Below are 16,732 nucleotides of genomic sequence, written 5' to 3'. Positions count from 1 at the left end.
GGATTTTTAAAAGTAAATATTTTCATCCTTCAGCTTAAGTACCTTACAAAGAATATCACAGGATAGATATTATAAAACTAAGAAGTGCTAACAAAGAATAGAAAAATGGAGAAATCAACTGGCCTGAGAAAAGCTACAGCACTTGAGGGTAAGGCTTTGCACTAAAGTTGGCACAGCAAGTAAACTCAAAACTACAATAGCCTATATAGTAAGTACTCACAGCCTAGAAGGACACTTCACAATTCATCAAAAATTTCTTCTTTGCTGATTCTTATTTCCAAGAGGTATTTGTCACAAGGGACTTTACAAAAAGGGTTTTGAACAATATAATGGATCTTGTCTTTGAAGCAGTTTTGTGAAAAAGAAAAGGCCAATAGATTTCAACATGAAATTGTAACTTTGTAAAGACCGGAAGTTGAGCTTTTCAGATGATCAAATTTAATACCAGGATAAGGCCTAAGGAGTTCAGAAGGTACTAGGTTTACATCTGTTTTCCAGTCTTGTTTTCCCTCATGAATATGTCTTAGTTGGGCTTCTCACAGAAGTAGAGTGGGCTTCACCTTATAATGGGGGTAAAATCATGGATTTTGAGCACAGTTTGTTTGAAAGAAGATTAAAAGCTGATATAAAAGGGTGATTACAAAGTAAATTCTAAGCTAGAAACAAAGAACAAGAAATCCATGACGCAATCAAAAAGCCAATTTTCTTTACTGATATAATGCTCACTATATATTATTGAAATAGAGAAACTAAAATCCAGTGTTTTATCTGAGTGATACATTGGTGATCATTTGTTTTTATGTGTTAATGTCCTTAAGGGGTAGATATGTATTTCCATATTCGTGCAGTATAGTGAGTTATGTAAGCTTATGTGGGGGTTATAAAGATTTGCTAAAAATGGGTCTGGTGAGTGTTAAAATAAAATTAAACCATTTTTCCCCAATAAAGTTTCCCTTAAAAGGTAAATACCCCTTGCAAAAAGCTAAGAAGAAGCAATAAAATAAGTGAAGCCTTAAAAATATGTAAATGCAAAACTACTATATACTAGGAGACTAGACTTATCGGAGTGGCTACTGGGCAACATAAAAGAGATGAACAGCAGAGACAAAGAGAAAATGTGACAATGACCAAGTGGAAATGCCAGAGTATGGCTAGCTAGAAAACAGAAAGCTAGGACTTCTTCAAAAGTACTGGCAGGATACACTCTAATCCAATGATAAGGAGAACTTTGCTTAATGCAATATTCAGAGCACAAAGAAGGTCAGCAGCAATAGCAACAGAAACATTAATGGTAAGAATAAATAAAGGATTCATCAGACACTATAAGCATGATTAATTCTTTCTATACACACTTGGATAAGTGATCCAGTTCTACATTTTTACGTTAGTCTAAATGTGTGTAATAATAGGGAATTAAACATACCTACATTGATGATTAATAGAGTATTTATTTGTTTCCTTTGAACTAATTTTTGTATATAAAACCCATGATATATATGGAATTTAGGGCTGGACAAAGATTCCACATACACTCATTTTTTTTAAGAATTAGATTGTTATGGTGGTAGGATGACAAATGTTAGGTGGCAATCAACACAAAGGCAGTTTGTCTCAGTCACTGAAGAGAAATAGAGGCCAAATCAACTGCATAAGGAATACAGTCAATGATACTGTAATAGAGATGTAAATGGACAGAGGGTAGCTACACTTGTGGTGAACACAGCATAATGTATAAAGTTGTCAAATCACTAAGTTGTACACCTAAGAAATTATAACTAAACAGGCTGTTAAGGAAGAAGAGAAAGATAACATTATGACAAAATTTCCATTAGAAATAGTAAAAATGACAATATTTAAGAAAATATAATCACAGAACATAAAGGCTAACATTAAAATAGAGGAAAAAAAAGAGAAAGTGATAAATGAATATAGAAAGCAGACACCATATGTGGAAATTTTTCCTGAACAAGAAAACATAAAGAATGGTATAGGGAAAAAAATGTTCCCAGACATAACATAAGAACATTGTTCTCATATATAAGACCTGAATATGAAGAACTAAATACCATGACCCAGAAAGGGAAAGAGAAAACATGATACATGATTTACAAAGATAACAGATATTCTAGATTCTACTGGTTGAATAAATTAATGTAACTATGTTTTGAAGATAAGCTATTATTTTAGCCCCCAGCCAAAACTCAGTTTGACTTTAATCTTCTTCACAGCAAAGTCCTGGCAAACAGTAAGACAAATGAAGGGGGACAGGAAATATAAATAAATATATAAATATATAAATATATATAAAGTGAATTTTATTATTATATATTATATTATTTATATTATTTATTATTTTTATATTATTTATAATATATTTTTATATAATAAAATATATAATTGTAATTAAATTATATATATTCATTATAATATTATATATTATTATATATAATGAGTTTTATTTTCCAATAAATATAAAAGTAAGAAATAAATATAAGACCTCAAAGAATATAAAGTATCATAATCCCTCTTTGAAAAATACAATGTGATAAACATGCACCTGAAACTTAAATAATATGGACACTATACTAATAAAGGGTAGGTAAATTCTGTAAACCTTAACACAAATAATAGATTCTGCATAGATTCTAATGAAAAGGGTATAAAAAGTAATAGTAATAATTTGGAAATTTCAGCAGAGAAGTGAAAGCATAAAATATATTTGTGCAGACCTCCTCACATAGCAGATAATTACTATTTACAACTTAAAGAATATTTTAAAATAATGGGGCCCTGATAATAATATTTGAAAGTGGGGCTCTGGGACATCTCAGTCAGTTAAGCATCCAACTCTTGGATCAGGTCTTGATCTCACAGTTCACGTGTTCAAGCCTGCATTGGGCTCTGTGTTGACAGCATGGAGTCAGCTTGGGATTCTCTGTCTCCCTCTATCTCTGCCCTTCCCCTACTCGCACACTATCTCTCTCTCTCAAAATAAATTAAACAATAAACGTTAAAAATAATAATAATATTTGAAGGTATGAATGCAACTAGTCAAAGACTTAAAAATTAATATTCTTACTAATCAAATCATGATGTGAAGTGGGAAATTTTTCTCACTTTATACTAGGTTGTGAATATTCATTATCTAACATTGATAAATCAAGAAACAGAGATTTAGGTATGGAATCTATTAAATATTTTTGTGTTCCAAATTATATGGCAGTAAAATTCATAAAGCAAAAATTTCAGGAATAAATGGAGACAAAATAATCTCAATAGTAACTTTCTTTCCTTCTTACCTACAAATGAAGTAAAAAGTAAATTCAAAAGATCTGGGTCTTTGAAGGGAAAAAATAAATGACTGGCTTATCTTAACAAGGAAAATATGTAATAAGTACTCAAGGTCAGAAATGAAATTGGGAATAACTATAAACATCATTATAAAGAAAATCAAGAGTATTTTTTACAGCTATATACCAAAATAATTTTAAAAAATTACTGATTTTTCAGGAAAATGCATATTACCTAAATTGACCATAGAAGGGAGAGAAAATTTAAATAATCAGTTGCCTTGAAAGAAATGGAGAATAATCTTATAGCAGTTTTTCTCTGCCATCCCCCTACATGCACACAAATAAAATATAATCATAGATTATTTCTATCAAATCTTTATATAAGAAATAATTCTAGTGCTAGTGAAGTGTTTCAGAACACAGAGAAGAGCTTCCAAATTTCTTTGATGAAACAAGCAAAACACTGATACCCAAATGTGACAATTAGAGCATGAAAAAGAAAACCAGAGACTGATTTCTTTTACAAATAAAAATAATTATTATAGAGGCAGCCAGGTGGCTCAGTTGGTTAAGCCTTGGACTCTAGATGATTTCAGCTCAGATCATATCTCACAATCTGTGATATCGAGCCCCACATTGGGCTCCATGCTGACAGCACAGAGCCTGCTTGGGATTCTCTCTCTCTCCCTCTCTCTCTCTGTCACTCCCCTGATCACACAAACACATAATCTCTGTCTCTCTCAAAATAAATAAGCAGTTTTAAAAAATGAATATTATCAGTATATGGTGCCCAGAAACATACTAACAGAGTATTATCACACAACAAAGTTAGATTTATCCAAGTAATTCAAAGAAATTTCAATGACAAAATATAACCATATAATTTACAAGTCAGAATTTAAAAAATCATAATCTCCACAGATACAGAATAAATTTTCAATAAAACTCAGTATTGTTCTTAAATAATTTAATTTTTAAAAAGCTTCTTTTCTTAACTTGATGAATATATCAAACCAAAAGAAAGAATCATGTTTAATGTTGGAGCTAGAAGCAATAGCATAAGTTGCTATTATGCTTAATACCATAAGATAAAAATATCCATCAGTACTGCAAATTTTTGGAAGTACAAAACTACACAATTTGATGAAAGAAATACACAAATGATGAAAAGTAAGAAAAAAAGAGAGACAAAATCACTGCTTGCAAAATGTTATAATTATACAGGTAGAAAACAGAATCAAATAGACTGTAAACCCATCAGCATAGTCACTAAAACAGTAAAGAAAGTAAACATTCAAAGAAAATACAGTATATATTCAATACTTCCTTCTTGTCTCTAAACAATTGTGTCTTAAAACAACTGGAATAGTATAAGAAGGTAGGCATCAATGACAGCTGTAAGTGGGAGTTGAAAGGTAGGATGTCGCAACAGCCAAAAACAAGATGTGGAGGGCACCCATGTGTGGGGGTGGGCCTGTGCTGAGTACTGGAGTTCAAGGGGAGTGAGGAGAGCAATATGAAGTGGGAAAGGAAGGGGATCTGTCAGTGCTGAGTGTTAGACCCTTAGTGGGGATTAGATGGCAGTGAATATGGAAGATTATTAGCTACATAAAGGAAACTGATCAAAGGTATTGTTAATAGGAGCAAAGTTTCTTGCTTCAGAGAAGGGAATTACAAGTATAGAAAGCTAGAACATTAGAATGAAGCCTATAGTGTTGCACTGCAATTGGAATAAATTGGTGTAAACTCATGCTTTTCAATAAATTGATATGCAAATAAACATAAATATAAATTTTTATTCCTAGGATCTTTCCTCTAAGAGGACTTGGGAACAATAACACCCTAACATCAATGAACATACATAGCACCCAGATCTTGACTTCTAAATATAGTTCTGCATTAAAATGAACCAGGGCTTGTTGGGAAAATGGCTGATTCTAGGGCTCAGATAGGGAGCAAGAAAATGGTTAGACTAACTTGAAGGCATTTCCAGTGGACTGTGAACAAGATGGACACCAGACTATATAATGATAATAACTCATCAGGAGCCTTTGAACAAACTAGGAAATTATAATTTTACATTTATTTAATATTTTATGAAAACTGGATATTTCCATACTTTCAAAATACCTCTTCACAAAATACTTATTAATTACAAAAGGATAAAGTAAATTTACTGCAAAGAAGATCTCCATATAACCACCCTAATCAATTGTTTAAAATGAAATCATCCACCCAATAAGATGGAAAGAGAACACAGTATCACTTCTATGACATTTCTACCAAAGATATCCTACTTGAATCTAATCATGAGGAAAGATCAGAGAAACCAAACTGAAGTATATTCTACTAAATAACTGATTTGTAATCTCCCAGCAATGAAAGGCAAGGAAAATGGAGAATGTTCCAGACTAAATACAGAAGACAAGACAATGAAATGCAACATGAGATTTTGAATTGGATCCTTTTACTATAAAAATCATTATCAGAACAATTGGCTAAATTCAAATGGGAGGGGGCTAAGAATTAGATTACAGTAATTTATCTGTGTTAATGTTTTTACTTTGATGGATATATTGTGATTATGTAATAAGTAATTCCTTATTTTTAAAGAAATACATGCTAAAATTTTTAAGGCAAATTGAGTGTCAAATGGCTCTGAAAAAATAAGTTTCGTTATATTAAACTTACAAAATTTCCATAATCGAAATTTCAAACTTTTTAAATTTTACTTTTAAAAATTTAATAGCTTTTTCATATGATGACTTTTATACTTAGAAAATATAATGAGGAAAAGACATCATTCATAATAGCAAAGGAAAAGAAGATAAAATGCCAGAAATAAATTTTATTGAATGGCATAAAAAAACATTTGCAAAAATTGGAAGTAGGGATGAACTGAATATTGTAAAAAGTTCTTTTTTCAAATATTTATTTATTTATTTATTTTGAGAGAGAGAGAGTGAGAGTAAGGGGAAGGGCAGAAACAGAGCAGAGAGATTCCGAAGAAGGCTCCACGGAGCCCAATGCGGGGCTCAGTCTCATGAACCATGAGATCATGACCTGTCAAGAGCCTGATGCTTAACAAACTGAGCCACTCAGGCACCCCTTACAAGTTCTTAAGTAGGAATATTCAATATCATAAAGACATCAATTCTTCATAAATGAATCTTTAGCACATTTCCAAATAAAATACCCACATGTTTATTTGCTGAAAAAGCCCAAATATTTCTAAAGGTCATATACAAAAACAAACATAAAAGGCTACAAGTCTTTTAAAAAAGAGTAATCAGTGAAGGTTAATCTTACCAGATACTGAAGTATATTATAATGCTTCAGAATTATAACAATTCAATACAAATGCATAAATACATAAGAAATAAGTGGAAAAAGTAAATAATAGTTTCCAGAAATACATCCAGAATGCATATGAAAATTCAGCATATAATAAAAACTGGCATTTCAAATTAGTAAGAAAAAGATAGATTACTCAACAAATAGTGTTAGAATTGATTGGTCATTTGGAAAAACATTAAGTTGTAGCCATACACCACTATTCTAAAGTAAAACTATTGGAAAATAAATTCCAGATGCACCAAATATTTAACAACCTTAATATTAAAAATAAAACTACATAATAAAAGAAAGCAAGCAAAAATTATTTTTAAATTTTGGCATGAAGAATAGCATTCTAAGAAAGAATCAATAACAGAGGACAAAAACTGTCCAAGCAATCTAAAATATTTGTATAACACAAAAATCATAAACATGAAAAAAATACAAGCTGAGAAAAATACCTGCAAATTACATGCCAAAGGGCTAACTTATTTTATACACAAAGATTTCTTTCAAATAAAAGGAAAAATAAATCTCAATGAATGGGCAAGGGACATATAAGTAGACTGTTCACATAAATACAAATGACCACAAATATATGAAAAGATTCTAAATCTCACTCATAAAGAAATGCAAACTTACAGAGTAAATAAAACTATCTCCAACTAATTTATTGGCAGAATATTTGTTCTATAATGCATGATGTTAGTATAAATACTGTGAAATAGAAACTTGCATATGCTGATGGTACCAGTAGAAATTAGTACAAACTCTTTGAAGGCAACTTGTTAATAGTTATCAAAATTTAAAATGCACACATCCTTTGGCCTTGCATTGCTATTAATACACATGCTTGCCAACTCAAGAAGGTAGTACAGGATGTTTATCTGATTTTAACAGCAAAAGTAACTAGAAAAAAATTCCCACTGTATTATTAGAGAGAATCCAGCTGTCAGGAGACTGAAACCACACCAGTAATTTCAATAGAAAAAACAATGATACAAAGAACTATTAGTCAAATATCAAAGAATTGAAGAGACAAAAAGGGAGCCACAAATATGCAGAAAGCATCTACCACCACTCTTTTTGCTGATGAAGCAAAGGGAAGAGGTTTAATTACTAAAACTTGGAAGCTGGAAGCAGTGGCCCTAAGAAGCAGTGCTTCTGAGACAGTGTACCAGCAGCTGGTGCTGGATTGTTGAGGGGGTGTGATGAAGCTATTTCTGGCAACACTGGGAAAATTGCAAATGGAATTATCTGCTGCTGCTGGAAGAAACAGCCGCTGCTTGGGTGAAAAAGATACACTCACAAGGAGAAGCAAACCAGAAACAGAAAACAAAAGGAGGGGCCCCTTGGTAGGTCAGTCAGTTAAGTGTCTGAGTCTTGGTCATGATCTCATGGTTTGTGAGTTCCAGCCCTATGTGGGGCTTTGTGCTGACAGTGCAGAGCCTGCTTGGGATTCTCTCTCTCTCTCCCTCTCCTCTATATGCCCCTCCCCTGCTTGCTCTCTGTATCTCTCTCAAAATAAATAAACTTAAAAAAAAGAAAAGAAAACAAAAGGATAAATATATCCTTAACTTTGCTCCTGCCTTCCAATCTCCCTCTAACAGGTGCTATTGACAGATTCTAACAGGAAGCCAGCTGGCTTCTTGAAAAAAACTGGTTTACAGAGCCCCAGCCCAGCATTATAAAGCAGAATATATAGAAGGGTGGAGTTGAAGATGAGACACAATATATTAAATAGCACATCCATTAGCAGTATTTTGGTGTATTCAAATAATGAAATATAATTATAGCCACTAAAATTAATAAGGTACATATCTACATATTGACATGAAAGGCCTTCATAATATATGACACTAATAAGTAAAAAAAAAAGTGGGATATAGGGTAATAAAAATGCTCTACCATATGCATTAAAATAATATAAAAATATATAAATATTAAAAATATATACATGTATATATAATGTTTACATATATATGTAAAATATATAAACATTAAAAATATATACAAGGAAAATGTTTTTCATGACAGTTACTTTTGAGGATAAAATTAGGAGTATGGGTTGGGGAAGACTCAACTTTTCAATAATTTTTTGTGCCTGATGCATATGTTATTACATAATAACTTTTAAAAGACACCTACTCACCAAAATTCCCACAAATTGTGTAATATTTGTTCACCTTTCTTCTTTTATCACCTGCATGCTAGGCATTAGAGACACAAAGACACATGAAGGGTAACCACTTATCTCCAGATATTTATCTAATAAGAACCATAAACGTAAGGCACATTTTTATGATTTTCCAGATCAGAGACATGGAAGACATTACTTCATACTGGAGAAGCCAGGAGAGTCTTTGCAGAGATTCAAGTCACTGACACTGGAATGATAAGAATAAATAGAGCAAGATAGATGGGAACTCCAAGAGGAAACATGAGCTAAGGCATAAAAGTATGGTGAGGAGCATGATGTTATAACTCAAGGAATAATTTTCTCCCAGCATAGGAACTCTCCAGCTCTGTTCTACAGAGACCATATAAAGGTAGAGTGTTAACTAGATTGCTAGGTAACATTGTTTGTGGTAACAATGATCCCTGACTGAGGAGTTGCATATGAACCAAGAGAAAGTATAGATGATATACAAATACCTAATGGGGAGCCACTGAAATGGACTTTCCTGACCAAAGTGACTCTTTTTTTATCATTATAAATTTTTTATTGACATACAGGTGACCCAGTTTGGAGATTCCTCAAAAAATTAAAAATAGAAATAGCATAGATACAGTAATTGCACTATGGGTATTTATTCAAAAACAAAAACAAAAACATGAATTCAACAAGATATAGGAACCCCTATGTTTACTGCAGTATTATTTGTAATGGCCAAGATATGGAAACTACAATGACTCTTGTGACTGAGAAGTTCCTTGCAGAAAACTTAGCAACAGTGTCTATGGGATTTTTTATAAGAGATTTTGGTTTCTGCAGGGTATGACACTTTTAAGCCAGGACAATTCCACAGCTGCCCTATGTGATTCTCATTACCTTGAACCTGAACTATGCTGAGGGTAAAGAGGATTGTGCTGCTGCTTAGGCAGCTGTGAAAAACACTGGCACAGAAGGGGAACACCTGACACTGCCCTTCTGGAAGATTACGATTCTCTCCTACCCTTTGGAGCACATATGCCAAATATGGTCATCTGAATGCTTCACTGAACCTAGGAACTCCTCCTGTCCCCCTGAACAGTATTGCAGATAGGTTTTAAGAATGTCAATCAAAGCATTTTAGCTGTAATGGAGAGTTATATCAATGGAAATGTTAAGTCTAGAACATGAGAGATAGACTTTAGCAAAAGCGTGAAATTTTTAAATGCCAGAGACTGAAGAAAATGGATTGTAATCTAAGTTTTGGAAGAAAGTACAACCCTGACAGCTTTTGTGTGGAGAGTTAACATGATCAAATTCCTTTTCAAAACATCATATTTTTAAAAAGGAATCTGGTCCATACTATATGTCAGAAGGAACTCCAGAGATCAGTTCAGTGAAAAGTGATAGAGGACCAATCTAGGTGGCGGAGGGCAAAAGAGGACTAATGCAGGAGGTATGTCTGAGATAGACTGCCTAGAACAAAGCAGTAGCCTGAGATGTGAGGGACAATATAGTGTGGCAGCTAGCGGAGATCTGATTTGTAATGCATTGCAGTTTACTTCACGGTCTCCTGCCTGAACCCCCAGTCACGATTTGCGCTCAAGTTTAGGTTGCCATTACTTAATTTCTAAAGGTCACTCAAGATTTTCTGACAAAAGGTACAAGTACATTGACATTGTTATAACAGCGGTAAGAAAAAATAGTAATAAATGCTTGTTTTTTCAAAAAGACATACATCGTTTCTCCTTTGGGATTAAAAAAAGCAACTTCACTGAAAAATAAAGTTGAGTAAATAATTTTCTAATACTTCTTTTCCTAAATTACCAAGTAGCATTTTCCACAGGGACTATTATGGATTATACACACACAGAGACATATATAAACATTCAACCATCTTTCCCACCTTTTATTCCTTCTTGGAATATCCATTCTCATCATTTAGCTCTGTTTTTCAACCTTGTCTTCTTGTATACATTACACTACACAGTCTGCTTCTCTATCTTCTCCACTGACAGGCCACCCTTTTTCTTACTGCACTCCTAGGATTTGAATGCTTTAAAACTTTAAAATGGAGCAATAGTCACTTTTCCAGATAAATATATGTCTTGAAACTCCTTTCATCTTTAGTTTAGCCACTATAAAACTAAGAATCTCTCAAATTACAGGAAATGCCCTTGAAATGTTAGGAATGATGACATGGTTTTTTCAGGTTTTCTGTAAATGTACATCGTAAAATGGAAAAAAAAGCAAGGAAAATATTCACTTAGGAGTACTATCTTGTTTCTAAATTCCTTGAAGTGTCTCTAGTCTTCTCTTGAGTGCCATTTTTTTCCTTCTACATCCTCCTATGTTGAAACAAGCAAGATGTACTTACAAATATCTTGTGAACCTGAAATACTTTTGTTACTGGAACAAAAACAATTAAAAAAAAAAAACTTTTGTTAAAGCGCTGAAATTCTTTCTCCCAGATAAACCAGTAGTTAACATGAAAAAGCATTTTTGAACTTGTCGTTTCCCAGAATAAGCCTCATAAGCATGAAGAAAATAGAAGCAAAGCTATTAACCCAAACAAAGATAGGTAACTAGACCATACTCTAATAGTAAGTGTAAAAGGGGCTTCCTCCAAACAAATACTAAAGGACAGCTCCCTGACTTCTATTAAAAACAAATTTAAGACATATTTCTTCCCTTTGTCTCTTCAGGATATCAACTTCTAATAATAACAGGGTATGTGTTTACCTAGACCCAGATGCTATTTCACCCAGGTGGTAAAACTACTATAGATTTTGTTAACTGCAAGTTTTTAAAACAATTCTCATCCAGAATAAGAAGTGGCAAGATGTTTTTTGCTTTTGAGAACAATCATCTCTTTCCAAGGGTTAGCAAGCTGTGAAGAATCCTGAGACACAAGTCAAAAAGACTATAGAAGGAGAAAACTGGAAAGTTTCAAAGAAAAAACGTGTAAGTGATTTAAGAAGCTTAACTACTTGGAGTGCCTGTGAGCCTGGATTTCAGTTAAGGAGACAGCACTGGAGGGTTGTTTAAAGATGCATGGCATATTCTCTCCCTTAAATTAAGAGTGCCTCTAAGTAGTCAAAATGGCAAAATGCAACAATGCATATACATCATTCAACTGGTAAAATGTAGATGGCATTGCAGAGTGGTGGGTAGGAGGAAACGGTACTGCTACTGACTTTGTTGTTGTTTTCAGAAAATTCACTGCACGAATGATACTATGAAGATTCTCTACCACTTGCCAACTGTGTGAACCTTGGTATGAAACCCAAGCCTCACTATCCTTAACTGTAAAGTGGACCATGTATTAGTTTTCATTGTTGCTGAAACAAATCACCACAGACATGTCAACTTAAATCACAAATTTATGATCTTACAGCTTTAGAAGTCAGAAGCCTGAAAGAGATCTATGTTAAAATCAAGTTGTCAGCAGGGCTGCATTCCTTTTGGCAGCTCTAAGGGAGACTCTGTTGCTTTGCTTGTCCAGCTTCTAGAGGCTTCCCAAATTCTGTGGTTCACGTCCCCTTTCCATCTTCAAAGCCAACAATGGGTAATTGAGCCTTTCTCACTCTGAATCTCACTGACTCTGAGTCACACAGCTCCCTCTTTCACTTACAAGGACCCTTTTGATTACAGTGGGCTCAATGCAAAATCCAGAATCTTCTCCCATTGCAAGGTCAGCTGATTAGCAGCCTTAATTCCATCTGCAACCTTAATTCCTCTTGCCATGCAGCACAGTTAATTCACAGATTCCAGGGATCAGGATATGCACATCATTGGGGCCATTATTCTGCCTTCTACAGACCTCATAAGGATCTTGTGAGAAATAAATGAGATAACATAATATGCAAAGTGCTTACCCACTGCCTATAAAAAGCCTTCAAATACTACTCACATATAAAATTTACATATAAGGTAAACATGACTCACTAAATGTAACCTAACTAAACTTATCCAAAGTAAGTCAGGATATATATAATAGCTGGATTTTTTTTCTAGTTTTATTAAGAAATATTTAACATATATCAGTGTATAAGTTTAAGGTATATAGCATAATTGTTTGATTTACATATACTGTGAAATGATTATAATAGGTTTAGTTAACATCCATCATCTCATACAGATATAAAAAGGAAATGGATAAAAAATTATCCTTGTGATGAGAACTCTTATGATCTACTCTCTTAACAACTTCTCTATACAGCATATAGCAGTGTTAACTATAGCCATCAGGTTGTACATCACATCCCTAGTGCTTATTTATCTTGTAACTGGAAGTTTGTACCTTTTGACCACCTTCCCCCAATTTATCCTTCCTCCCCCCCCCCCCCACCCGACCCTCTGGTAACCATAAATCTGATCTCTATGAAGGTTTTTTTTTTTTTTTTGAGATTCTACATGTAATGAGATCATACAGTATTTGTCTTTGTATGTGGCTTATTTCACATAATGTCTTCATCCATATTGTTGCAAAGGGTGGGCTTCTCTTGTTTTTTATGTTCTTGTGATTGTAAGCATCTTTTCACATACCTGTTGGCCTTTTGTATACTTTCCATGGAGAAATGTCTATTTAGGTCCTTTGCCTATTTTATAATTCAATTATTATTATTTTTTTGCTACTGAGCTGTATGAGTTATTTATATACTTTAAATATTAACCCCTTATCAGACACATAGTTTGCAAATGTTTTTTACCATTGTGTAGGTTGTCTTTTCACTTTGATGGTGCTTTCTTCTGCAGTGTAGAACTTTTTTAGTTTGATACAGTCCCACTTTTTTGTTGTTGTTGTTGCCTGTGCTTTAGGTGTCATATCTAAAAACGCATTCCAAAACCTATGTCAAAGAATTTTTCTACGTTTTTTTTATAGGAGCTTCATGGCTTCAGGTCTTATATTTCAGTCTCTAATCCATTTTGAGTTAATATTTGTGAATATTGTAAGATAAGGGTCAAGTTTCATTGTTTTATTTTTGAATATACAGTTTTCTCAGCATGATTTATTGAAGAGACTGTCTTTTCTTAATTGAGTGTTCTTGGTTCCCTTGTCAAATACTAGTTGACTGTATTAGGTTTACTTCTGGACTTTCAATTCTGTTCCAATGACTATTTGTTTTTGTACCAGTACTATACTGCCTGAATGAGTATAGCATTGTAGTATCCTGCTTTGTTCTTCTTTCTCACAGTATTTTTGGATATTTGGAGTCTTTTGTGTTTCTATTTTTAGGAGTGTTTTTTTCTTTTTCTGTAAGAAATGCCCCTGGAATTGTGGTACGGGTTGCATCAAATCCATACAAATTTTGGTAGTATTCACATTTTAATAATATCAACTGTTCCAATCCATGAACACAAGATAACTTTCCATTTATTTATGTCTTCTTTGATTTCTTTCACTAATATCCCATAACTTTCAGACTAGAAATCTTTCACCCCCTTGGTTAAATGTATTCCTAAGTATTTTATTGTTTTTGATACTATTTAAGTGGGATTGATTTCTTTATTTCTTTTTCAGAAAATTCATTGTTTGTGTATAGAAACACTGATTTTTGTATGTTAATTTTGCATCCTGCAACTTTACTGAGTTCCTTGATTAGTTCTAACAGTTTTTTTGGTTGAGTCTTGGGTTTTCTATATATAAAATCATGTCATCTGCAAATGGAGACAATTTTAGCTGGATTTTTTTAAGGTCCTTAACTGAACCTTCCTATTTATGCCTATTGCAGTTTGAATCATTCCCATTTATATCTTCTTTATAACTCAGATTTAGTCAAATTATCAATTGAAAGCATATTCACATGTGCTTTCATGAGATCATTGTTTCAGCAGAGACAGAGTTTGCTAAGGGAAGTTGTCTATTTGCTAGAGTTAGCACAAAGACCGAGTTATTAAGCAAGCAGAACACATCTCCAAAGAGAAGTCATAGACATAGAACATCAACTAGGAACCTCTGAAGGGAAAACTGTGCTCCACAGCTTTCCATTATGCTCTATTCAGTTCTGAGATCAAATTGCTACTGATTTTTCATCTTTTTATCACTTCACAAAAGTTAAGTGTCCTTGGGAGACACTACAGAGGGTAGCACATATCTCATCCCATTGATTCTAAATTAATTTGATTGTTTAGCAGCTACTGTGCTTCCTAGGCTGCTAAAGAAATTGTCTTAGGGTGATTTTTTTTTCTTTTGTATAAATAAAACCTGTCCAGTAGAAGCTGTGGATTTTGCAAAATTACATTCAATATTTAGTTAATATATGTGAATATAATGTTAATATGTGAACATATATAGTTATAGTCTATATATATTATATATATATTATATATATATTATATTATATATATATATAATATGTGAACATATAAAGTTAATATGTGAATATAATTCACATAGAAATTCAAAACATTGACTACACTCAAGACTTTTTTCACAATAATAATAAAAACATATAAAAGTAACATATTTAGGAATTAGTTTGATTTAACATAAAGACTTTGTCTAACACTATTCAAGACATAAATATACCCCTTCAAAAGGTTGTCAACTGCTGCCATCTTTTCCCCTAAAGACTATAATTATTAATTTTAAAAAACTGATGTGAAAAAGTTAACTATCACAGGAAGATAAAAGATAGGTTAACTTTTTCAAATCATACAGCAAACTTACCCAATGAATATTAAAAAAACCAAACAAATGCTTTATTGAAGTTGAAAAATACCAAGATTATTATCTTTGTTATCTAGAAGATTTTTTTTAATCTCAACTATCACTAGGACTGTTCTATATTATTAGTCAGTATATTGTTATCAAATATAGATATATGAATTTTATAGCTATGACAAGAAGCCTTGAGAAAATGTTCTGGGTGTAGACTGACTATATAAAATAAGAAAATGCTGTCAATTGTATAAACTTCAAAATATTTAACTCTACTTTATAATTCCTATCATATAAATCAAACACTACAAAATAAAAACAAAATTAAATAGGAATACATTTCAGAGGAAGAATAATGGAAATTATCTCTTTTCTTTCCTTGAAAATTTTAATCAGAATTCTCCTAGTGAAAACGAAGTATTAAGTAGCTCACAAAGGGCAGGGCTGTAAGACTGACTCTGGGTAAGCACAAAAAGACCTGCCAGAAACAAGGGGTTTGATCACTGGTGAGCCGTGTGATCTTTCCATGCCTCTATTTTCTTTTTTCTTTAAAAGTATTTCTTACCTGAAGTTCTGAAAGTTCATAAAGATCCTCACCTTACGAATAATATACTTGAAATCTAGAGGATTGAAATGACTTCAGGGGGACAAAGTGCCCCATTTCTTTTTTTTTTAAGTTCATTTTATTAATTTTGAGAGACAGATAATCCCAAAGGCTCTGCACTATCAGCACAGGGTCCGATGCAGGGCTGGAACTCATGAACCGTGAGATCAGAAATCGAGTCAGGCGCTTAACCAATTGCGCCACCCAGGCACCCTAGAAGTGCCCCATTTCTTATATCTGAGGTTAAGTAGCACTGAAAACTATGACCAACTGTTAATGTATTCCTTACTCACTTGGTAAACTGCAAAGTGGAGGAGGTGGCACATTGTTTATAGCTATCATATGAGACAAAATAGCTGCTGAGAGAGAAGGCAGAGGCATCCTGATGGCTCCAAGGCAGCTGGTCAGAGGCTACTGGAGAGGCAAATGATCCTTCTTTGCCTTGAAGCATCATAAAGCAGAATCCTCAAGGTACTCTTTGATAGGCTGAGTACTATGGAATCTTCATGTTCACAGTTCTTATACAGTGCACAGCATTTCCAAGAGTTAAATATTGACCAGAAAGAACTATATCCTAATCCTAGTCCAGTGTAATTTATGAAGGGGGTTTTGTTATCTATAAAGAGTAGTAAGAATGAAAAAGGAAATTCTACAAGGCAGATACAGGAGAATCAACAGCACAT

General features: G+C 33.1%; 1 protein-coding gene across 3 annotated transcripts in view; it reads right to left on the bottom strand.

Moving 5' to 3' along the window:
* The window catches only part of CNBD1 (cyclic nucleotide binding domain containing 1), a 457,457-nt gene extending 440,973 nt beyond the window's left edge, over nt 1–16,484 (bottom strand). For all 3 annotated transcript variants that reach the window (XM_053896366.1, XM_053896367.1, XM_019453410.2), the window contains exon 1: nt 16,343–16,484. In XM_053896366.1, the coding sequence (XP_053752341.1) occupies nt 16,343–16,430 (88 nt within the window). In that variant the 5' untranslated portion in view covers nt 16,431–16,484. The remainder of the gene's footprint in view (nt 1–16,342) is intronic.
* Between the last annotated feature and the right edge of the window lie 248 nt (nt 16,485–16,732).

The sequence above is a fragment of the Panthera pardus genome, unplaced genomic scaffold (genome assembly GCF_024362965.1).
Source record: "Panthera pardus isolate Hobbes unplaced genomic scaffold, ASM2436296v1 HiC_scaffold_7, whole genome shotgun sequence".
Taxonomy (NCBI): Eukaryota; Metazoa; Chordata; class Mammalia; order Carnivora; family Felidae; genus Panthera; species Panthera pardus.
Note: the sequence above shows the minus strand (reverse complement) of the source record. Positions and strands in the feature narration are given on the sequence as shown.